The sequence below is a fragment of the Garra rufa genome, chromosome 6 (assembly GCF_049309525.1).
Source record: "Garra rufa chromosome 6, GarRuf1.0, whole genome shotgun sequence".
NCBI lineage: Eukaryota > Metazoa > Chordata > Actinopteri > Cypriniformes > Cyprinidae > Garra > Garra rufa.
Window position 1 is genome coordinate 28,079,723 of NC_133366.1, and position 24,948 is coordinate 28,104,670.

The 24,948-nt window shown below is 35.8% G+C and overlaps 3 protein-coding genes across 4 annotated transcripts in view; 1 reads left to right on the forward strand and 2 right to left on the reverse strand.

The window, feature by feature from the left end:
* The window catches only part of gpm6ba (glycoprotein M6Ba), a 53,481-nt gene extending 51,613 nt beyond the window's left edge, over window positions 1-1,868 (forward strand). For both annotated transcript variants that reach the window (XM_073843175.1, XM_073843174.1), the window contains exon 7: window positions 18-1,868. In XM_073843175.1, the coding sequence (XP_073699276.1) occupies window positions 18-170 (153 nt within the window). In that variant the 3' untranslated portion in view covers window positions 171-1,868. The remainder of the gene's footprint in view (window positions 1-17) is intronic.
* Window positions 1,869-3,287: 1,419 nt separating this feature from the next.
* Window positions 3,288-6,087, reverse strand: LOC141337371 (ras-related protein Rab-9A-like). The gene is made up of 2 exons (XM_073843181.1): window positions 5,809-6,087; window positions 3,288-4,792 (listed from the first exon to the last, which is right to left on the reverse strand). The coding sequence occupies exon 2, from the start codon at window positions 4,754-4,756 to the stop codon at window positions 4,151-4,153; it is 606 nt and encodes a 201-aa protein (XP_073699282.1). The 5' UTR covers window positions 4,757-4,792; window positions 5,809-6,087; the 3' UTR covers window positions 3,288-4,150.
* Window positions 6,088-7,744: 1,657 nt separating this feature from the next.
* LOC141337362 (transcription elongation factor A N-terminal and central domain-containing protein) lies at window positions 7,745-9,209 on the reverse strand. Its single transcript, XM_073843167.1, has one exon. It carries the CDS (start codon window positions 8,966-8,968, stop codon window positions 7,781-7,783), a length of 1,188 nt encoding a protein of 395 aa, XP_073699268.1. The 5' UTR covers window positions 8,969-9,209; the 3' UTR covers window positions 7,745-7,780.
* Window positions 9,210-24,948: the final 15,739 nt, after the last annotated feature.

The window sequence follows — 24,948 nt, forward strand, 5'->3', positions numbered from 1 at the left end:
TTTTCTGCTGTCCACAGATTCACTACCTGATGATCCTGGCAGCAAACTGGGCCTATCTCAAGGGACTGTGTCAGCAGACTCATGCCTACCAGGACATCAAAACCAGAGATGATCAAGAGCTGCAGGATGTGCAGTCACGCTCTAAGGAGGGTCTAAACTCGTACTCATAAACAGTTTGACTCTGTTCTACCCCACCTCTATCTAACCTGCTCTAGATCACACCAAAACACACACACACACACACACCTGCCACTCTCAGATGAAACACTATACAAACTAACACTGCTAAGCGCTGCCCTATCCAGACTATACATCATAAAAGTAGTATAAGTTGGTTATAATCATGATGAAATGATGTCAGGCAAGTTATTTAACATCTGTAACAAATGATGAGTGGAATCATGCAGTTAATGGTGATATGATGTATTTTGCTCGTCAACTTCATGGTATAAAAGTGTATGTATTCTAGTATCGTACTGTCATTTTGCAAGTATTTTTGAATTGGTTGAAAGTGTATGTACAGTGCAGAGTCATGGTTATAACTGGGTTATGTTTGGTTTTATGATGCATTGTCTTGGTGAAGCACTGCTTACATGATAGACTGTCTGCACTAACTCCTCACAGACATTTTGCAGGAACTTCCTTTTTTGGTGTTTTATACATATATAAATATATATAAATGTGTGAAAGTGAATGAATGTTGTTGTTTTTTTTTAATTATGGGTGCCAGGTTATGTACTGAAAATGTCGGTTTATTTCGAATCTTTCTCTGGTCTCTATGGCTATTTTAGATTTCTGAATTCACCTCTTTTTCCAACTCTCTTTCTTACTTTAGTTTTTGGAGGGGGTGGGGGACAATACCGGTTCTTGACAAATTGCACTAATCTTGTAATAGAAAGCAGGTATATTAACACACACACCACACACACATACACTAGAAAAATGTTTCTTTTAAAAGAACGTTTTCTCAAAGTTGTCAGTCATGAGTATCATTATCAAGTACGCAACATTTAAAATGATATTCTGAAAACAGCATCTGACTGATATAAATCAGACAGGCAGAACAATTTAGATGCTTGTTTAATTAAAAAAAATAACTATTGCTAAATGATTTACTAATAATAATGTCTAACAGAAACTGCCCTCATCAGCTATACAGGTTATATACTTTCCTTCAGTTTTATTGATAAATCTAGGTATTTTATGGCAAGATTGATGTTTACCATGAGTTTAATGAGATGATTGTGACTCCTCTGTGTGAGTTATTGCTATGTGGACGTGAAACTCTGAAAATGGTTTGAATTTACAGTCAAATAATGCAGCCTTGTTTTTGCAGTGTATCTTTTTCCTAACTGGTCTCGTTCTCTTTCTATTACTACTTTTACAATATGACTCTCTTTTTATTGATCTGTCTTTTAACTAAAATAATTCTTCTCTGTAATGTCTCTGTAAATATAAGCATGTTAGTATTGTCCACATATACAATTGCTTAATACCAATTATATGCCGTTTCTTGCTGTATGTTCAATTCTGTTAAAGGGAGCTTACAGGGATGTGTAAGTGTTGATCTATTTACCCTGTTTTTGAAAAAGAAGATGTGTGCCTGGATGTTTTATTGTTCCCTGATTATTGCATGAAGGAGAGATATTTCATTTTGTTTTGCAGTACTATAAGTGATGTGTAGTCCATTGTTCTAATGAACTACAATTGTCAGTCCCACCTCTCCCCGAAAAACAAACCACTGTATGTTATTGGAAATTGTAGTCTTAGATGTTTCATAGTCGATTTTATTTGAAGTCAGATGTTTTATGAATCCTGTATAGTGATTTTTGTAACCTTCTCTAGTAAAATATTTTCTATGATCTATACGAACTGTTTTGTGTGTATTATTATGTTTAAAAAAGCACCTGTGCAAGAGATTCATCTTAATATCTTGGCCATAGCGACTTCTAACTTCACTGCATTGCAAGGTGACCATCATCATTTCATTTTTAAATCCTTCTGCAGCTTGTGCATCTTAAATGTGTATTTTTGTTGTAGTTGCGCCACCTGGTGTACGAATGAGAACATGGAGCCCCCATTTTGTTTCATGCTCAAAGACATAGACTTTAAAGAGATAGTTCACCCAAAAATGAAAATTCTGTCATTAATTACTCACCCTCATGTCAATCCAATCCCCTAAGACCTGTCCATCTTCAAAACACAAATTAAGATATTTTTGATGAAATCTGATAGCTTTCTGACCCTGCATAGACAGCAAGGCAACTGACACGTTTAAGGCCTAGAAAGGTAGTAAGGACATTGTTAAAATAGTCCAAGAAAACAAAAATGACTTTACTGAACAATTTCTTCTCTTTCATCTCAGTTTTTGCCACATGTTCAGGAGATTACCATGACACATGCATGTGGAGCTGCTGATGCAGGGTCAGAAAGCTCTCGGATTTCACCAAAGGAAATCTCTATTTCTGTTCCGACGAGGAACAAAAGTCTTACAGGTTTGGAATGACATGAGAGTGAGTAATTAATGACAGAATTTTCAATTTGTGAAAAAATTAACATTTGCTGAAAACATACTCACCCTCAGTTCATCCAAGATGTAGATGAGTTTGTTTTTTCATGGGAACAGATTTTAAGAAATTTAGCATCACTTGCTCACCAGTGGATCCTCTGCAGTGAATGGGTGCTGTCAGAATGAGAGTCTACACAGCTGATAAAAACACATAATCCAAAAATAATCCACAACTCCAATCCATCAGTTAACATCTTGTGAAGTTAAAGATCCATCGTTAAGACATTTTTAACTTTAAGATAAATTCAGACGAGACAATTATTCAGTGGAGAAAGCAATTTTATGGATAGGGGTTCCTGGTCATGTTCCCGGAGATCTACCTACCTGTAGAGTTCAGTTCCAACTCTGATCAAACACATCTCCTTAAGATCTTAATTAGTTGGCTCTGTTGTGATTGATCAGGTTTGGTGCTGAATCTTGCAGTAAGGTAGATCAGGAACAGGATTGAGCACCCCTGAGATAGATCATTGGTTTTCAGCCACACTCATGAAGCCCACCCCCACCCCCACCCCCACCCATGCACTGCAAAGGATCCATTGGTGAGCAAGTGATGTACTGCTAAATTTCTCTAAATCTATTCCCATGAACCTACAAACTCATCTACAACCTTTAAGCAAACTTTAATTTTTATTTATTTTTATTTTTTTTATCTTTTCATTGCACCCAAATAAAATTGTGGTAAGTATAACAATAAATAAAAAAGCAATGAAGAGAATAATCAATAATTAAATACTTTTAATTCAGCAATATTTCAATTAAGTATTTATCAATGCACACAAATGTAGCAAACTTGGATTAGCATGCAGGATTATTATGAGAATCTTTTTGTGACAAATGATGTCCATGTTAAATAAAATTTACCCTTAAATGTTATAATATGGTTTAATTTCAGTACTCTGCTTTTATATTCTGGCATATTCAAAAAAATAAACTGTTAGCTCTGATAAATTAAAGAGTATCAATTAGGGACCCAAAAACCATTCAAATTAAAGTGGAAATTCATACAAAATATATTTACAAATATGCTACAAAATCACACTCCATGACTTAGACATTCCAAAATGTCTTGTCACTCAAGATTGTTAAATAAGACAAACAAACCTGTTCCAAAAGCACTTAAAGTAACATGTAACATGTACACTCAGAAAATAAGACAAAACACTTATGAATATGTTCTAGTGTTCATGAGTATAACAGCTGATGTTTATTTCTCTGTAAACTGTAAACAGCGTTAGAACTAGTGTGAGTGCTAAAGGATCCCTGTTTGGTTTACCATCACTCATAATATAGGCAAGCTAAAGCACACAAGAATGTGATCCAGTGCTTTGAAACAATGGCATAGGAATGTGACCCAAAGAGATTATTTAAGTTTAAACAAGGCATGTAATTCTGAGAGCCTCTTCATTTATGTTCATTGTTCAGAGCAAGACAAGTGTTCAAGATGTAGTAACTCTGCAATGACAGAAATTATGAAATTAGAAGTTGTTTTTCTGGCATCAGCTGTTGAGAGCTGATGCATATGCAGTTTTTACGCAAACACATAAGGAGTGTTTAATTTGTGTTCATAATCATAAGACAGCATCAACAGCATGATCCATTCGCCCGTGGCTTCCTGCGCAGGTCAACAGTGTCTGTGGGCAGCAGGTGTTCTGCACGATCTTCAGATGACAGCACACGTCTAACTGCCTCCTCAAATGCAGCCGAGACATTGGTGGCATCCTTTGCGCTTGTTTCAAAGTATGGATATCCACCGCTCTCTTGACACCACCTTTGAGCTTCTTCCATTGACACCTGACGCTCCGTCACATCTACTTTGTTTCCCAGAACAACACACGGAAATTTCTCTGGGTCCCTGAGATCTGCGTAGTATGCAAACTCTTTTTTCCAGTTGTTGAGGTTCAAGAAACTTTGATTATCATCCACACTAAACGTAAGCAGACAGCAGTCAGAGCCACGGTAAAAGGGCGTTCTGAGACTTCTAAATCTCTCCTGGCCTGCTGTGTCCCAGATCTGTAGAGTGACAGTGTGGCCATCCACCTCCAGCTCTTTGTTTAGGAACTCTACACCGATCGTGTGGAATAGATGTGAATCAAACTTGTTAGAAACATACCGGTTCATGAGGGAGGACTTTCCCACACCACCATCCCCCAGCAGAATCACTTTTAACAAGGCTGATTTGCTGGTCATGATCAAGAACTTTTGTAGGTTACCTCACCCACGGACCTGAAATAAAAAAATTAGAATTAGCCAGCCTTGAAGGGCATGTCTGTCTTTTAAGTCAACGAAATGTAGGCCTACCTTAAAATAAGCATTGGTTTAAGTAGGATTTTTGTAAGAAGTGAGGTAACCGCCTGTTATGTGTACAGGCTGGTTCTAGAAAACATGCCTCATGCTGATTTTTAGAGTAACCTACTAGCCTAAATACCTTTAAATGTCAGTCTGACTTAAAATCAGCATGGCTCAGGTCAATGTTAATGATATCTTTATAATAAAGTTCTGATGAATCCTTTAGCCCCAGATATTGTTCCACACAGAAATAGTAATATTTCTGTTTAGTAATGTCCTATGACAAAAGTCCATTCATTTGGAGCCCGGAAGCACTGATCATGTGAAACACATCTTCACGGCTTGTCCTGTCCTCATAACTTAGTAGCTATATAAAAATAAATAATAAATGTTACAATATAAGGAATCACTGTGTAATCAAAGTTGGACTTAGGCTATACATCCCTATAACTTTTTGTCACTATAGAATCACACCAGACTGACAACAAACGAGTCTGAACATGTTGAAGAACTGTAGAAAATAACAGATTTACGATGTAAAGCTAGATGAAATGTGAGCCTGTACTGTTATTTTACTGCAAACATTTAACATCCAGACAGCGCTGTTCAAGCCTTTACAGCTAAAAAAAAAAAACATTGGAATACGAAGGAGGTTGAAGTGAAGCTCATTTTTACAAGACAGCGAAGTTAATCAATGACAAGCTAAAGAACTGTTACAATGCGACTGTTTTCTCGTCATTAAGCAAATCGTAAAAGGTCAGTGTAGGAGAAAAAGAAAGTGGCGGAAAAGCTGCATTCCATTCAATCGCATGATCAAACCGGCAGATTTGAGCCGCTTTTAACAGCGCCGTCATTGCTTTAAATGTCCTGGCAGTTTCTACCAGTTGTATTATGTACATTTAAAACATTTGTTGCGCGAAGAACAGATTGTTAGTTTAAGAATAATACATTACCGTTGAGAATTCAGCAATGAGTATCGAAGTGCTGTGCTAGCAGCGCCATTCCGTAAAGTACAACCAGCATCTCCACTGTATGGAGTGTCTCCAAGACATGGCGCCCTGGGCTGGCCAAACAAGCTACTGAAAGCTCATATGACCCAGCACAAAAAACTTGTAAGGTGAAACCAGTTAATAAAACAACACTGAAATGAATGAAGTTAGTTTCATAACTGAGGTCAACCTGATAGAGAAAACAATGGCTGGAATGTTCATTGTAAATTAAATATATTCTCTTTTAAGTACCCTTTCCCTTAATATTTGGTTGGCATGTGATATTAATTATTAACCATCTCTGATTGACGACAGCATTATCAGCAAGTCACTAACCAAATGTTGTCCTTGCTAGTTGCACAAATTCTCAATATTGTCATTACACCATAAAGCTTAGACCTGGTCTGAAGTTGTGCAAGAGGACATAATGTAATCTTAAAGATTAGCTACAACAATGTTTGCCTCATGGAGTATCTAAAACATGGAATGTAGCAAGCTACACATACCATCAGAATACAGTAAACAGTTTAAGTGTTCTGTTAAGTCTTTAACAGTTAAAGTTTTTTTTACATAACTTGAATGAAAGCACTAAATCTAACGTTCAAAATGAGGTTAAACCTGTAATTATTCTAAATATATCAAGCGTTATTTGGCTAATAACAACATGGCCTATATAAATATATTTTTCTGTCTTTTTCATTAAAAAATGTATTCATGCTCAACATTGTTAAGTGAAATATCTGAGTGCATAAATAAATTCTTTGGACTGAAGCATCCAAAGAAATCAGCCTTTGGACCCTATCTTGGGCAGATTACCAGGTCACATGCTCTTTGCATGTGGCACACTTTCTGTCACATGTTTGCTGAGCCTAGACACAAGATCACATTTGGCTCACGCTGCATGGTTTGTGCTTCCTCTTTTTTTGGGTGATCTGAAAGTAACATTTCTGGTTCTCATGCATTCATTTACTGTGGCCAAAGTCAGATAGAGTAGCAAGGATCCAACTCATGATCTCTCAAAGAGATTATAGAGGAAGTGGATTTACAAATGACCGTACAGTAGTTATTATCAATAGTACGAGTCACAGTTTAAGTAAACCTTATTAACAGATGGAGTAGTTAAGAGTATAACGTATAAACTTAATGAAAGTGACTAGTGTTTGATAAATATATTATTGTGCCATATATTCATGAGATTTGTTTTTCATCATTTGAATATATTAAATTTGTAAGGACATATAATCTAAATTACCAGTATCAGCTCGATCAAAACAAAAATGTATGTAAGTAATGCTTTAAACTTAATGTAAATAAAAGTTTACTCAAAAACTAAATTTATACAATTAGGAAACCTGCATATTTTTCTAACAAGACAACATTATCAATATTAGTCTAGAATTATTCTAGAACAAGATATAGTTAATTGCACCTTCGGTTTCAGGTGAAAAAGATAAAATTTTCATGCAATGGTTCATTAATATGAATGCTTTTCAGAGTGTGTTTGTAAGCTGAAAATTGTGTGTGTAAAAGAGGCTAAATGTATTTTACAAAATTATTTTTGAGAATCTCACTCATAGATCAAAAAGAAATCTGCATAGCATCATGTGTACAGCTTCAGTTGAGTCAAAATTTACCTGAATGGTCTAACATTTTTAATGGTTGTATATCTTTTTTTAATTAAGTGTTTTGATGGTCCTGGTGCATTTGCAATGTGTGGTTTCTGCACTAAAAACTATCTTTGAAGTATTAAGTATCTCTTCTGGGTCAAAACATGCCCAAATACATTAGGAGGGATAACTGCATCAAACTGAAGGCCAGAAGAAAGTTAATCTGACTGAAAATCGTTGCTTGGTTTAACTGTGCACAAAAAGATCAGATAGTACTGAACAATACTGCTATTCATCTTTATTACAGTTGTCAATACATATACACTTGATCAAAGGCAAACCCAGCTGCTTTGATACCACTGCTCTCCACACTTAGCACACGTCATAAAAGTCATTGAATCATCATCAGCATTGCCACTCCGTACCCAAGATGGCAAGAAGAGTGTCCCTCGTGAGATCTGTGTCACCCTACAGTCCAGACCATCACAGCGCCTGCAGCGAACTTTATTGGTAGCTGTCCCTTCCACTGCCTCTGGTAACTGGTGCTCACTAATGCCCATAGTGGTGTAACCTTCTCTGAGCTGTCGAAGTTCCTCCCCAGCCATTTCCTCCACAGACATCCGGGTGAATGCTTCTGGAGTTAGGTGTCCTGATATAAGCCCCTGGCGCAGGTGAGGGTTCTTTGGGTTCTTTAGGTTGGCCACCTTGCTCCTGATGCAGGACTTGTACTTAAGCTGGTTTCGTCCATGAAGGGCATGAACATGTGCTTCAATGTCCTCAGCAAGGACCTTGTGTTTGTCCATAAAACCCGAGTCTATTTGCAGATTTAAAGTAAGAGCCTGGAGAATCAGATGGACACATTTGGACCTCAATTCCATGGAGTCAGAGGAAGTGCTGGGTTGACTGGTGTTTTGAGGAACTGAGGTTTGAGAATCTTTCCCTGTATCAGATCTACTGTGTGATGCTGCAGCTAGAGCGAAGCTCTCTTTCTCACATTGAAGATGAACAGATTCTGCAGCTTCTTTTGCTGAACAAGGCTTTTCACAAGACAGTTTATTTGAGCATGCATCACATTTGTCCTGGTTTTCATCCTTTGTTATATCATGTTGCTCTGTGTTGCACGTAAATGCTTGATTCTCATTCCCCTTTTCATTTAGGTGCTGAGATCCATTGGTTACAGATGGAATTTTTAAAGACACCTCAATATTAGGCAGGTCATGTGTGTCTAGTTCCTTGTCCTCCCACATGTCTTTGTTATTATTTTTCAGCACAGATGACAATTTGTGCAACTTCTTCCATTTTGACAGCAAGCCTTTTGCTATTGTTCTAGCACTCACAATTGGACAGGACTTTAGTAGTTTAAAAAGGACCTTAACAATGTCTGTTGTCTGCATTTGCTCTAACGTGACACATGTGTTGTTCAAATCTGTCAATAATGATATAATATCCTCATAACTGCCATCATTGTGCAGCTTCTCTATTTGTGTAGCATAATAAATAATCTCTTTAGTATTCATGATGTCTTCTACATTAAACCAACATTTCCAAGAAAACAAAATATGTTCGTTAGCTACAGGGGCGTTTATAGCCTACATGCAGACAAGAAAAGAGAAAACAACCTGCAGCAAAATCTGAATAAAATAAATTATTTATAAAGTGCAGACTAACACAACGCCTTTACCTTCAAAACAGACGTCTCTTCTAGCAATAACAATACAACCCTTTTTGAAAGAGACAATTCGCACTCCTTCCGCCATGTCTGACACTTTTACATATTACACGTAGCACATCCGTCCTATAGAGGGCGTAGTTGCTTATTTATGTCTGTAAAGTGCAGAAAAAAAACTTCCTGTGAACCCTTTCAGACTGCGGACGTGCTTCCATTAACATTACTAACGTTAACATCATGTCTGCGTTTTATTTTCATTAAACATTGTTAAAATGTGCGCATTATTGTTATTAAGTTACAAAAGTAATTAAAAAATAGCACTTTTGTTAACTGTCCAGGGTCACTGTATTTTTGTTTCTTATTTTAAGTAAGACTTTTGTCTCTCCATTAACGCAATCAATCTGTCTGTTTTGTTGTTATTATTATTTTATTTGTTTTTCTCTCTTTTGGAAATTTCTGAAATATTATGGTTTGTTCGTTTGTTTGCTAGTGAAGCAAATAGAAAACCCTTAGAGGAATAGATCAATAAATAAATTTGAATGCAGAAATCACTATGTATGCTTTTTCTTTCCACAAACGGTCACAGGCGCACTATTTTTCATTTTGTAATAAAAAGTAATGAAAACTCTCACGGGGTTTTGTTATATCCGGAATGGCTCATTGTATATGGGTGCTCACAGTAGAACAGCAGTCTTTTGTTTATAAGCCCTTTTTTTCTCTTAACCCTAGAGCCTTGGAATTTTTTTTAAAAGTCTTTCAAACTTGTTTTCTTTGTTACTTCCCACTCAGTGTTCCTATCTGTTTAAACTTTTGGGTGTAGCTGCACCAACTCCCATGTATTTCAGTTCTTCCTATGGAGAGATTTTTTTTTCCTGGGGTCCCTCAACAAAGGACAAAATGGGGTCCCACTGTTATAGTTAGGCTATTTATTTGCTTACTCTCAACTTTTGAGACCGAATGGAAATTTACAGAGCTTTGTATTGTCATTTAGTTCACACACCACAAGAGGGGGATCCAACCTTAGCTTTTGTTCATGGTTCTACGTTCAGACCCATGAGGAAATAACACAAACACTGTCATTTCCTGCTTGCTCTCATGAGGTATTCCAGGCAGAGGTTGGTTCACAGGCACTGATCTACGACCAGATGTCTACAAACTAAATTCTACTCAGACATCAACAAAGCTGTTGTACATTCCACTACAAGTAGCATGTATCAACACGCCTGCACTTGCAGAAGGACATATTGTCATACAGCTGCACTACAAAAAGGGGTAACCTGCCATTGTTACTTTAAAGACATATTTCTACATCATTTAATACATATAAAGTAATTTTGGTGTTATACATGAATGCATTTAGATTGATTCAACAATATTAAATAATATTGTTGACTTCAACAAATTTAGATTTATTTTAGATGTTGCCATTTCTGTCAGAGTATGAAACTGCATAACCTTTCCCCTTGAGTAACATTCTGCAGTCTTAAGATAACAGTGCACAGCATAGCACAGCTTTTATTTCCTGTAGATTGTTTTAACACTACTTTCATTTCCTCCTGTGTCCAGCTCTGGGTCTTTTATATGCATTTCATGATTATATTTAAACACATTAGCTACAAGTATTATAAGAAATGCAAGAACACTGTTGTTTGGCTTTTATTCTGTTACAGTGTAGTTTGCACTGGCTACTTGCACTACTTGGATTCTTACATTATCAATGTGTTGATTGTATACTGTATTGTAAACACCATTTATTCTATAACACTTAATCAACTTTGACCTGTCATCATCATTCTAAATATGATGCCATAAAAACTTCAATTAGTAGTTTCGGATTGTACAGATTAGGTGTTTTTCATGGCTTCATCCCAAGATTACTGGATTTCCAAATGATTGTAAGAGTGTGATTACGCATCGGTGTGGTGGAAAAATGCTGTGGACTTTAACCTTATTAAGTGAGATAAGACAGTCTAACTAGTTTATTCTGTGGTTAGTCCTAGATTGTGTCCCTGATTAAGACAAGGGTAAATCCATTGTTGTTAATGATGATGGTAATAAGTGTGAGAACGAGGAATAGGCCTATACGCTTAAACTGACACAGATTGGAATGTCAACTCTGATAATCCACAGCCTCTTTTCAAAATAGTAAAATTGTTTATTCAGATCATGTTTTTGTAAAAGAAAAAAAAACTCAACAATGAGCTCAAATCAAACTTAAAGGGTTAGTTCACCAAGAAAATTCTGTCATTATTTACTCTTATGTTGATCCAAACCTGTAAGACTTTCTTCCATCCTTGGAACACAAATTAAGATATTTTTAATTAATCCGAGAGTTCTCTAACCCTCCATAGACAGCAAGGGTCCTACCACGGTCAAGGCACAGAAACATTTTAAGGACGTTGTTAAAATTATCCACATATTAATTTGTGTTTCAAAGATGAACAAAGGTCTTACGGGTTTGGATCGACATGAGGGTGAGTAATTCGTTTTGGGGTGAACTATCCCTTTAAAAATGTATTTTTCTGACTGGTTCAGAAATGATTAGCTCATTTAACTGGAAGGCAGAATTTCCATTTCTACTGCCACCATATTGAGTGTCCTGCCATTTTTCCATCTTTTAGTCCATCTCTTTCTCTATATGCAAGACTTATCACATACTTAGCTAAATACATCTACTGTTAGCTTCTTTGGTTTATGAATACAATGAGATGTCTTTGCAATGCTTTAAATAGAAGGACAGAGGTGAATAAGAACTTGATTAAGAAACAGAAAAACAGGAAAAGTCAATTTATCAATAAAAGGAAACATACACATAATGGGTTACAGTTAGCAAAACTGTACATTGCAAAAAGTGGTAACCAGCAATTGTTACTTTAAAGAGATAACTTCCGTCATTACAAACCACTTTTTTTTTTTTACTTCCAAACAGTGGAAGTCAGTGATTACCTTTTTGGCTGTGCCAAAATTCTTTCAAATATCTTTTTTTTAATTTGTCTTATTTTACACATGTACTCACTGTAATAGTTTACATGCAACTAACCTTAAACCAAACTCTAACCCTAATTAAATGTTATTTAATATTGCTCAGTACTTATTTGTTCAGTTACATAGATGTTATTTTTGTAATTACAATGTAAAAAGAACACCTTAAAATAAAGTGTAATCAAATAAAGAATGTCATACAGGTTTGGAATGAGGTGGGTGAGTAAACTATGACAGCATTTTTATTTTTGGGTGAACTATCCCTTTAAGTGCAAGCAATGCAGAGCCAGGTGGAAGATGATGAGGTTTAAACCTTCACAGGCAGATGCAGTGAGACAGGCTTCTGGTCCTACAGGCAGACAGAGTGAGATGAGGATAGACTCTTGCTGGCATATACAGAGTGAGACAGGAGGAGGGGGGAGAGCTGAAGCCCTGCTGCTGTGAGTGTGACCTTGAGTGAAAGAGAAAAAGAGAGAGAAAGTTACTCAACACATTTCTCAGGCTTGCTCAGGCTTAAGGCCAAGTTAATGACCACGCTTATTGCTGTTGGCTACTGTTAGCTTGAGATCTGCAGTTGTATGGTTTATAATGTCATTTCCTCCCTCTATAAAGGTCTCAAATTATTGTATCTGTACTGTTTATCCTGCAGAAAAACGAAACATCTACCAAAAACATAAACATTTGCTTCCACATGAACATTCAGTCTAAACCCACACCAAGGGATAACTCTGTTTGTTTTGACTAGACAAAGTCTTGTTTAGGTTTGGGTTGATATGGAATTGAGCAATCATGAAATTTGGTGCAAATATTTCATGATAATCCTGCTGTTGTTGTCATTATTTAGCATGTTTTTACATTTTTAAGTAGGTTCTGTAATCTGTAGCTTTGTTTCACGTCTATATTACACAATGTTGTACATGCTTCATTTATTTATAATGTTTAATTATATAATGTAAAATAAACATTGTTTATGTGTATTTGGTACATAAACACAAGAAGCATGTCACAAAAGTGAGTACACCCCTTACATTTCAGCAACCATTTTAGTATCTTCTCAAGAGGCAATACTATAGAAATTAAACTTGGATATATTTTAGAGTAGTCAATGTGCAGCTTGTATAGCAGTATAGATTTATTGTCCCCTGAAAATTACTCAACATACAGCCATTATTGTCAAAATAGCTGGCAACAAAAGTGAGTACACCCTCAGTGAACTTGTCAAATATGTCAGTATTTTGTGTTAGCACTATATTGTTATCTGGCACTGCCTTAATCATCCTGGGCATGGAATTGACAAGAGCTTCACAGGTTGTTGCTGGTGTCCTCTTCCACTCTTCACGGAGCTGCTGGACATTACCACCTTCCACCTTACGCTTGAGGATGGCCCACAGGTGCTTAATAGGGTCCAGGTCTGGAGACATACTTGGCCATCCCATCACTTTCTCCTTCAGCTTCCTCAACCACACATGCTGGACACCATCTGAGCCAAACAAGTTTATCTTATACAGAGGTTTTCCAAGATGGCTTCCAGTTGAGTTGAGCACTAGTTCTGTGCGTCAGAACCTGTGCAGAACCTGGCTTCAAAAAACAGATGCATGAGTGCTGCCAGCATTGCTTTAAAGGTTGCAGAAGTAGAAGGCCAGCTTGTCAGTACTCAGACCATACACCGCACACTGCAACAAGTCGGTTTGCATAGGCGTCGTCCCAGAAGGAAGCTTCATCTGAAGCTGGCTCACAAGAAAGTCCCCAAACAGTTTGCTGAAGGCAACCTGTCCAAGAGCATCAATTACTGGAACCATGTCCTGTGGCTTGATGAGACTATATGACCCTGACCACAGAAGTGTAACTCGGTTTCAGGGTGTTACTAAACCTCTAATAGCCTTGGCCATCTTTGTAACAATTCTAATTCTCAATTCCTCAGAGAAGTTTTTGCCATGTTGAACATCCAGTGGTCAGTATGAGAGAACTGTACATAAAGCACCTAATTGTAACTGCTCTAATACAAGATACAGAACTTTGTATGGTCTTGTCAAGCAGACAAAAACATAAACATGATGAATAGGACATGTGGCTTTGCATGGTTAAACAACATACTGCTGTTATCACTTAGGGTGTATTCACTTTTGTTGCCAGCTATTTTGACAATAATGGCTGTATGTTGAGTTATTTTCAGAGGACAGTAAATATATACTGTTATACAAGCTGCACAATGACTACTCTAAAATGTATCCAAGTTTAATTTCTATAGTATTGTCCTTTGAGAAGATATACTAAAATGGTTGTTGAAATGTGAGAGGTGTACTCACTTTTGTGGGATATTGTACATTGCAACATTCACATACATCTCAACATTCAGTTTTGAACCTATACAACAATAAATATACTACACAATCACACATTGTGGTCCACCCGGAACAGTTAATTACCCCAGTAGTAAAAATGTCTACTGATAGCAAAGTTCAGAAAAGGAGGTTGTAGAGCTATAATAAATATATATTAGTCTGAATTCAACTCTTAAAGATTCTCTATTTATTCAAAATGTTTTCTAATTTCAGTACTATAATACTAATCTGTAACAATAAAATGTTGGTGGTTCTGACTCAATACAAGGCAAAAAAGAACAAGTGGCAAATCTTATGTTCTGTAACACTTTTTGTTCTCAAAATGTGCTGGTGTCTCGCCGCCTCCTCAAGATTTCACAACAGTTTGCATGTCTCCTTTTCCCCTCCCTTATCTTTATCTAGTCTGATCAGTGAGTTATTAGACATGACAGAATTAGTTACCCTGCTCTGAGAGTGAAAGAGTGAAATAGGATGAAAAGGAGAGAGAGACTATTTAAACGAGAGGGAGAGAGTGACAGTTAATTCAGATGCTTTTATATGACTGATTTGTGAAAGAAAAAAATAGGATTTGTCACTAATAAACTAAAACATACATACGTGCACACACACAAACACACTCGTATTTGGTATTCCCTACATTATGAGGACCAAATGGGGGACAATAGTAATACCAGTAAATTTTGACTTTGTGGGGACATTTTTGTTCCAAGTTTATAAATCATACAGAATTAAGTGTTTTGAAACTCTAAAAATGCAGAAAGTTTTGTGTGAGGTATAGGGTTAGGGTAAGGAGATGAGAATAATGAAGAAGATAAGAATAATGAAGGTATTTATTTTAAAATGTATTTGTGTTTCAGAATAATTAGAAATGTTAATTGAGCAGCAAATTAGCATATCAGAACGATTTCTGAAGGACCATGTGACACTGAAGGCTAGAGTAATGGCTGCTAATAAAAATTCAGCATTCCATCACATAAATAAGATGTTTAAAATGGATACAGTTTTTTTTTACTGTTAATTGTAGTGATGTTTCACAATTTTCACAATATTACTCACATAAATAAGATGTTTAAAATGGATACAGTTTTTTTTTTTACTGTTATATTGTAGTGATGTTTCACAATATTACTGTTTTATTTGTGATCAAATAAATGCTGCCTTGGTAAGCAGACTTCTTTCAAAAACCAAAAATCATATAAATTGTCTAGCAGATTTGTAGAGGAAGTACGTTTTCCACCTTCATAGTAACAGATTCCCTGTTCGTTGACCTGCCTGAATTTCTTACATAATGTTTCAGTTAATGGGGTTGGGGGATGGGAGGAACAAAAAAGGGAGAAAGAAACAAATCGGAAGAGGGACATATTATGTAATTTCTGCAAACACCTTACACAAACATGCAAAACTGTAACTGTACATTTTCATATAAACAATGGAAAACTCCTGAAGTCATTATATTTCAGCTGATGTAATGAGATGTTTGCCATATTTGGGAGCATGGCAGAAATAGGGAGAAGGGGATATGTGGCCAAATTCCACAGACGGTTTTTATAAAGTTGAGGCTGAATCATGAGAATACCAGCAATGACCTGTGCCTGTTTGAATGTACAAAAGAAAAAGGCAGAGATTTAATTTAAAATTAAAGTGTTTAAAAGAAGCAAAATGTTTCTAAGAAAATAAAACTAAATTATAGAATTAGATTCATTAACTAAACCTAGATTTGTTGTCATATTTTTATCCATGTGCACAAACACGTTATATGAAACAAGTAAATAAAAACATGGTGTTAAGAAATGTCCAACAGCTTGTTAAAAGAAAAAAATATATATTTATCTCGTTAAACTTGACTTGTACATTAGAGATGAGAGCACGTACCAGTTCATTGGTCTTCTTACCCATTGTAAAGAGGCTTTAAACTCACATCAGATCTGAAACTGTTTAACCAAAGGTACACATAATTTTGCATTTCCCTTTTCTAAGAGATGATTGCAGAAGTGCTCAACTCTCAGCAAACCTTGTGACAGAAGGGAACTTGACTCAGTAGAAGAAGAACTCTTTTAGTGCTGTGTGTCTTTCTTCCTCTTCTGTTGCTTCAACTTGGACTGATACAGTACTGACAGTGTTTTCATGTCCACATAATGTAATTTAATAATAGTCATAGGCTGTGGCAATAATATGTCTCTGTTCTGCCAGAAATTTAAAAGTATCATTACAGGAACCAGCGTAACTAAATGATACCAATGTTTTTTGTTACTGAAGTCACAGTTTTAATAAAAAGCAGATCAAGGCTAAAGCCTGACTCAAGTGGGGACTTTTTCTTTAAAATGACATAATACTGATATTAATGCTCTGTGGATAAGCTATTATTAGCATTGTTACACCTTGCCCTTCTCCAGCTCTCTAATCACTAAGGTTTTGTTTGAGAGACATTGTAATGTTGCATTAAGGTAATAAAATCAGTAAGAAAATTGATGAATATTGGAAGTTTTGCTGCATTTGAAGATTAAAAGCCTCGTCACTTAACAAACATTCAGTGGTTTTGGAAGAGTCGATAAGAGGATATGTTCTGTGAAAAACTTCCTCTTCAGAACTAATGACCAAACAACAAATCACATTGTGTATGAGTGGTTTTTCGGGGGCCTGACTTAGATTTGACTACTTTGTAATCACAACCGAAACACATAACATTCTTTTTCTTGAGCTGCACAAAAATGCAAACACACACATACACAAATGCACGCTTGTGTCTGGTTTCCAGCTGTCACATAGAGAAATACCAATAGGGATCTGTTATCAGCAGACTGGGTGAGTGAGTTTGATAAGACTGAATAGGGGAATTTTAGCACAAGAAAAACGTTATGGTTCCTCACATCCTTATATAGCACTGATCTAGCAATGAGGAAAAGACATTACTAATCTAAGGTCACTTTTTGTGAACATGCAGGTTATGAGCATTCAAAGCGGACCTCCCACAACCTCCATTTTTAACTATCCTACTTTCACGTCTCACCATTGAAAGAGCGCAGGGCCCCCAGCAGCATTGTTGAAGAGCCACAATAATGCTGAAAGAACGCTGAGAAGCTGAATGTCTTAAATGCGTGTTCTGTGTGTATAGCCCATCTGTTGCATACTTTGAGTTTTGTGTTTGCCAGGAAAGCGCCAAAAGGAGCTTTGCATTTTTGCCAAGACATTTATAGACATCTGCTCTCTTCAGTCAGTTTTCTTGCTTGTTCACACCTCTCTCTCTCTCTCTCTCTCTCTCTCTCTCTCTCTCTCTCTCTCTCTCTCTCTCTCTCTCTCTCTCTCTCTCTCTCTCTCTCTTCCTTTCTCTTTCTCTCCCCTTAAACATAAATGGACAGAAACACACTTGGACTAGACAGAATTAAGGCAGAATTGGGATGCCAGCAAACTTTAAATATTTGCTTGAACTTACATTAATTTTTGTTTTAATTTACATTCATTTTGACAGTAACACTTTATACTAAAATTTTATTAGTTCACAGTAATTACAGTTAAGCATTAAGTATCATGAGGTCACTATACACAAATTTATCTAGATTAAATTTCCATATATGAAATATATTTTCAAAATAAATTGGCACACAGAACATTTGACACTCTTTAGAAGACATAAAGTAAATAATTACTATTTAAAAGGGAAAAACTTAAGTGAGAACAGAAATACATTTTCCCATTTCCAAAATTATCATTCTAAATGTTGAATTTTGCATGTTTAACAAGAATGTCAGAAAGTGACACTGTAAATACAAGTACTATTTAAAGGGATTGTTCACCCAAAAATGAAAACTGTGTCATTAATTACTCACCCTCATGTCATTCCAAACCCGTAAGACCTTTGTTCATCTTCAGGAATTACGGTTGAACCACTAATGTCACATGGACCATTTTAACAATGTTGTTAAGTTTCTGTGCCTTGACCATGGCAGGACCCTTGCTGAGGGTCTGAGAGCTCCCAGATTTTATCTAAAATATCTTAATTTGTGTTCCGAAAATGAACGAAGGAATTAATGACAGAAATTTCATTTTTGGGTGAACTATCCTTTTAAGGCAGAATTGGGATGCCAAATAACTTTAAGCTTTTGCTTTAACTTACTTTAATTTTGGTAAATGAGTGACCAGTGGTTATGATTTACTATAAGATTCAATTTGTTACAATAAATAAAAATTGTAAAGTATTTATCAATCTAGATTTTAACTTCTAATTGTATTTTGAATAATATATTTATAGCTTAATAATTGCTCATATTATGCTCTTATTATTAGGGCCTCGAGCCCAGAATTCTATATATATATATATATATATATATTTTTTTTTTTTAAACCTTCCGGGCACTTAAGGGGGTCTTAACATGCTCAAAAACTCTTGAAAATTTGCACACACGACGGAACCTGCAGCCATCAGGACGCCACAGAGGCTGGGACCTGGGTGTGGTACAGGGCCTCTACAGCGCCCCCTGGAACACATTTAGAAAACTTGATGTACTGCGCACACATACTTACACGTATTCATATGAAACTCGATACACATATAGATCTCACTGAGCCAAACAACTTTTGTACTCTATATCATGGGCTCCACGCAACAGGAAGTGAGATATTTAGGGCTGTGTAAAAAGCGCATGCTGTGGAATTTGATATATTCCTCCCAGGAATTCCATGGGATTGTCACCAAACTCGGTCAGCATGATCTCAAAATATTGGGGATGCTAAATTGCGAGGGGATTTTTGATATCTCGAACGATTTGGCCGTGGCAAGGCGACAAAGTTATGGCGAGAAATGAGAAAGAGGAAGTGTCTAATAACTGTTGCACACATTGCCTGATTCTGATGAAACTTCACCAGTTTGTTTGTTGTATGATGCCAATTACATAAACGTGACTATTATGTGTCAAAGTTATAGCGCCACCAACTGGCAGCAGGAAGTGTGTCATTTTCAAAATGCTTTGAAATCAGCCTCTTAATTTTACTCGATTTTCTTCAAACTTCATCAAAATAATGTCAAAACATGACCGATGAGAATATGTAAAGGGGTCGATGATAAATCAAATGCTGTTGCCATGGCAACGTGTCAAACTTTAAAATTAGGTTCCTGTCTTTTCGAGGCAGATAAAATGCTTAGAATTTCATGAAACTCAACACACACATCAATATTAATGATAGTTAGACACTGGCAAAAGGCCATAAATGGGTGTGGAGCAGGCACTCTATAGCGCCATCTTCTGACAAAAGTTGGGGGGTTAGCTTTTCCTACAGTCACCAAACTCTGTACATATATTGTTCTCATCAATCTGGACAACTTTCTAAATTAAACTCATTAGCTAAGACCAACAGGAAGCCGGCTATTTTGATTTGAATGTGGATTTTTGGAAAAATCAGGCTGTAAACAAATTCATACTCCTCCTAAGAAGAACAAGCTGTTCACACTAAACTTTTTTAACATGAAGAGAAGATTCTGAAGATGCTAAATTGCGAGCGGATTTGGGATATCTTGAACGGTGTTGACGTGGTGATTTTTTTAAAGATAATAGTAAAAAAGATAAGTGTAATTTTTTTATATATTTAAAGTGCAGCATCCAAACTCTTTAAAACTTTTTTCACACAGAGATCTAATCATTCTGAGCAAGTGCTGTTAATATCAATTTTATACAAGCTTCTATGAATTAAAGAAAATTTTAAAAAAGAAATCAGAAACCTGCTCTCACTCTGCTTGACTGTCTGTGTTGAGACACTACAGAGTGACTGAAGGGGGGAGGGGTGAAAGGGAGAGAGGGAGAGAGAGTGAAACATGCTGTTTTGCAATAGACCATCTTTGAGGAAGAAATGTACATTGATGTAGTGTAATCGACATGAATATGTCTGATCTTTGAAAGTCTGATATTTTAAGAAAATATAAAGGGTCAGTAAGTCTTTCATTGTTTGTATTTTGCAGTTGTTGTTTTTTTATTTATTTTTTACTGAACTGTACCATGAACTTGTCCTATTCAGTCACATAGCAAAAGATTAAGAAAAATACAACTTTTTAGCATGAGCGATTTATCTTCATTGATAGACATTTATTTTCATAGTGTTATTTATTGAATATAAAATTTAAATTAACAATTTCAAGACAAACTTTGACAACAAAACAAACTTTGCTGTTATCTGTTCAAAACATCTGAAAATTTTACCATTTTAAGATGAGTTATATATATATCGCCCCCTTACAATTCTCAACTTGATTTTTAAAGATATTTTGAAAGAATGAAGCGTTTATAGAGCACTTTATTGTGTATTGCTGTACACCCACATGAACTGTGTTCATGTTCATGTTAATTCACAGTACATAAACTAATGTTAAAAGATACTAATTTACCTTTAAACAATATTTTTTTAGGTTAATATTAATTAACATTAATAAATGCTATTTAATTATTGTTCATGTTAACTAATATAGTTAATATTAACAAATGAAACTGGATGGCAAAATTTTATATATTGTGTGTATGTGTCTGTGTGTTGATTTTAAAGTTTAACCCTTTCAATTCTGTAAACTTTAAATCCAAACTGGCAGAGGGTTACTGTGAATGCATGTGCCAACTGGGCACAGTTTTCCTAATTGATTCTTAGTTATGTAGCACTTAAGAGTGATGTCTTATAGCAGGAGTCACCAGCAAAGCAATATCCACACACAAATTGTACAGATAGGTAACGATGACATTTAAGCAGAAATGGTGGACGTAATGCAAGCAATAATAACATTTTGTTATCATCATGAATTACATGTTCTTATCATCATCATCAGAATATAGGGAAAATGTAGCATATTGGTTCACGGTTGGCATTATTTGAAGTCCTTGCAGGGGGTTAGGTTTATAGCAAACTCCTCCTAGAGATTTAATGATATCAACATTATATTTGGTCAGTCTGATCTAGAGGCCTTAGAGATGTTAAATTGTGAAGATCTTGAGTTTTCGTTAAAGGGCGTGTCCATGGCGGTGTGACAAAATTTGATGTTTCGACATAGACATAGAAGTTGTTATAACTCAGCCATAAAATGTCCGATCTGCCTCAAACTTCACAGGTTTGGTAAGAGTCCTGGCCTGAAGACACCAAAAGGACAATATTCAGATATTATCATAGCGCCACCTGTTGGCAGCAGGATATATCATATCTTTCACTAACTCAAACATACCAAGGTCAATCTGCACCAAACTTCATATGTTTGATAATAGTGCTGGCCTGAACACATCTACATGCCAATAATCAGTTATAGGCATAGCGCCACCAGCTGGCAGCGGCACATTTAAATGACTTATGACATATTTCTCCTATATTTACTGTATTAAAAGCATACTGCCCACCGTTTGTAAGTTCATGATACTCAATGTTAATTAATTGACCCCTATTGAAATGTGTTGCTGTTTTCTGTACAGCAGCAAGAAAAAAAAGTACAAAGACATGGAAAATAGTAAGGCTTTAGAAACAGAACAACGTATTTCCATTTAAAAAGACAAGCATATGGGCACAGAATTGCCTACAGGACATAAAGATTATTCACAGACTCTAGTGTATGAGTCCAAATGGCTTTATATTTGTTTGGAAATATCAGCCTAGTTCTACTTGGCATTTTGTTGTAATGAAAGGATTACTGGATGATAATCTGTATAAATATGCATAACACTATGCTGGAGATTTAGTTTTGTGACATAACTTGCACCGAGGATTTTAAGACTCCACTCACACGCTGCCGGGTGAGAACAAGAGAGAAGGTAATAGAGTTGACGTCAGTGGAATCTCTGTCTCTAATATGTAGAACTCACTTGAGGAATGTTTGTAATTATAGTCAGCACTGGCTCCAGCCTCACTTCTGGCTGCTGCTCTGTTTTAGATTTGAACGTTTTGAATGTTTTTTTGCATGATATCTGGGGGCCTCTATTATGTAAGCACAGCTTTGACTGTTGGTTCAGCTTTCATGCCTGCATGCAGTGGTATGTCAGACAGCATCTTTTAAGCCAAACCGATGGGGATCAAGGAATTTTCTGTATGTTGGGAGGACGTGAGTGGTTCCTGTAAGAATGTGTTCCAGCCTAAGTAACAAAAACATTTCCTCTCTAAAAGACATAAGAGGCAAGTAAACATGCTATTGGTTGATTTGACATCAGCATGTGTGTCTGTCAACGTAGTTGTTGATAGATATTTTGTATAAAGATAAAGATGTTTTGGTGTGTAGTAACTCATTGACCAGGTAGTCTTTTTCTCTTTTTCAATCTTTCATTCTTTGGCATGTACTCTATGGCTTAAAACTCTTTTTACAGGCCGTTGTAAAAGTCATGTCAGCAGCGATTTTTCTGGGACAGTGGGTGTATCTATGTTCAGCTCAGTGTGATCTTTGAACCTTTGGCATGTTGATTTTGGGTGAGCCTGCCAGAACAAGATGAGTTTCTTAGTGTTTAAAACATGCATCATTTTTATAGACCTCAATACATGGAGTACTGAAATTCATTCCATGAGTGGATTGACCACACATAACAAGCATATGCTGTATAATTTTACTTTGCATTCTTGGATTAATGTCTATGAGAGAAAAAGCACAAGTGAGTGTTTATGCATTTATTCACAAATTAATGGGTGAAACATATTTTTGGCATAATATAAAAACAATAAAAATTATTTCCCATTTAATTATGATCAGGAATATTTCAATATGTTTCAATATATGTTTATATATATATTTATTTTTTATCATGATTATGGTCAAAACATTTCAGCTTGTGTTTTTTCAAGTGACTTGCAGTGTATTCATTGACAGCATCACAAAAAAAAAAAAACTGACAGCAAGATCTCAAATCTTCAGCTTGCAATGCAGAGACTTTGCATTGGTTTCTTCCTACAGATTTTATTCTGCTATACAGGCATTTTTCTTAATCCACTCATAACCCAGGCTAAACACACCTAATACTGTATAATGCTTGTCTGTGGCGTCAGTTCTGACCTTCTGACAGTCTTTGCAGTACAGTACTATGGCCAATACAGCTCTCAGCATTGCTGGCATTTTTTGCATGTCAAAACAAAGTGGGAGATTACAATGGACAAGTCTGAGCATATTTGTGTGTAGTTTTTGTGGGTGTAAATTCCTGAGCGTCAGTGTGTAGGACTTTAAAAGGGTTTTTTGTTAGTTATTGAATGGAACATTATCACTCTCTGCAGTTTCCTCTCTGTTCTAACCTACAACGTGTTTAGTATTTTCCAAGCAAGTTCTAAACATTTTGCACCAAAATATCTTGTTACATAATAGATTGCAGATCTGGCACTTAAACCACAGAAGACAGATTCAATTGAGCATACATAAATAGTTTAAATGTTATTTTTGAACTTTTTGTTTTGTTCCATTTACAACAATCTGAAAACAATGGTAGATTTACAAGCATAATTTGTCATATACACTGCATAATCTTAAAATTCAAGGTGATTCATGGTTCTTCAGGGTGTTATTTTTAGAGAATAAAACTAGAGAATAAAAACTTTCATTTGCACAGCAGTTTTGGCAATTATTATGGACTCTGGTATTTCCTGTGATTGTAAAGTTTCAAGTGCTCTTTAATAACAGATCCAAAGCTTCCGCATTAAACTGGATTCTCAAGCCTGGACATGAGAAAACTATCTTTCCATCAGTCTTGTTTTTCCTTGCTCTTCTCAGAACTATAGGGGAAATTCTGAGTGCATTTGTTTGAACAAAGAGGTTTGAGCAAAGGTTCATAAATCATATGGTGACATTACTGCATTCATAAATTACCAAATGCATGTATTGGGTCAGTTGTTACATGTTAAAAGCAATGTAATGGGATGAATAGCAAATACCTAGCTCTGTGGTTTCTAGTCTTCCTGAGTGTGTTTATAATCCCACATACAGTAGGTCAACATTTAGATCTGATATACAGTTATTTATAGAGCTTCTTACTGTTCAAAAAAAAAAAATTGACTTTATACTTGCCAAATTGTATAAAAGAATTGCTTGATAAAGGTGGTTGTTCATAAGCACTTAAGTTCCTTCAGTGCATATAAGCTTCTTGCTTTTAACAATAACACACCTATTTTGTGATTGAGTATTTTTAATTACAAATGGTCACATTAGTAAAAATCTGTAAAATCAGTAAAACTACACTGGACATAACTAAAAAGTGTATCAGATGTCATAATTTTCTTTCTTTCTTTCTTTCTTTCTTTCTTTCTTTCTTTCTTTCTTTCTTTTTCTTTTTTTTTTTTTTTTTTTTTCTTTCTTTAAGACTGTCAAATGCAAAATTGCCCCTCTGGGTATAAAATAAGATATTCTGTTATCTCTCTGAAAAGGTTAGAAAGTGGTTTGATATGTTTTGTAATAGCTTGAGTATTTGGTGGGTGTGTGTGTGCTGGCCTGCAAGGTTTTTGAATCTGTTGTGATTATTGCATAACCAAATCATGTCGACCTTAGTCAAGATCTGCAGAACAGGAATGATGGGCCTGGAGGCTC

Coding starts and splice junctions, on each gene's coding strand:
- LOC141337371 (XM_073843181.1), bottom strand. CDS start 4,756: ATGACCAGCAAATCAGCCTTGTTAAAAGTGATTCTGCTGGGGGATGGT.
- LOC141337362 (XM_073843167.1), bottom strand. CDS start 8,968: ATGAATACTAAAGAGATTATTTATTATGCTACACAAATAGAGAAGCTG.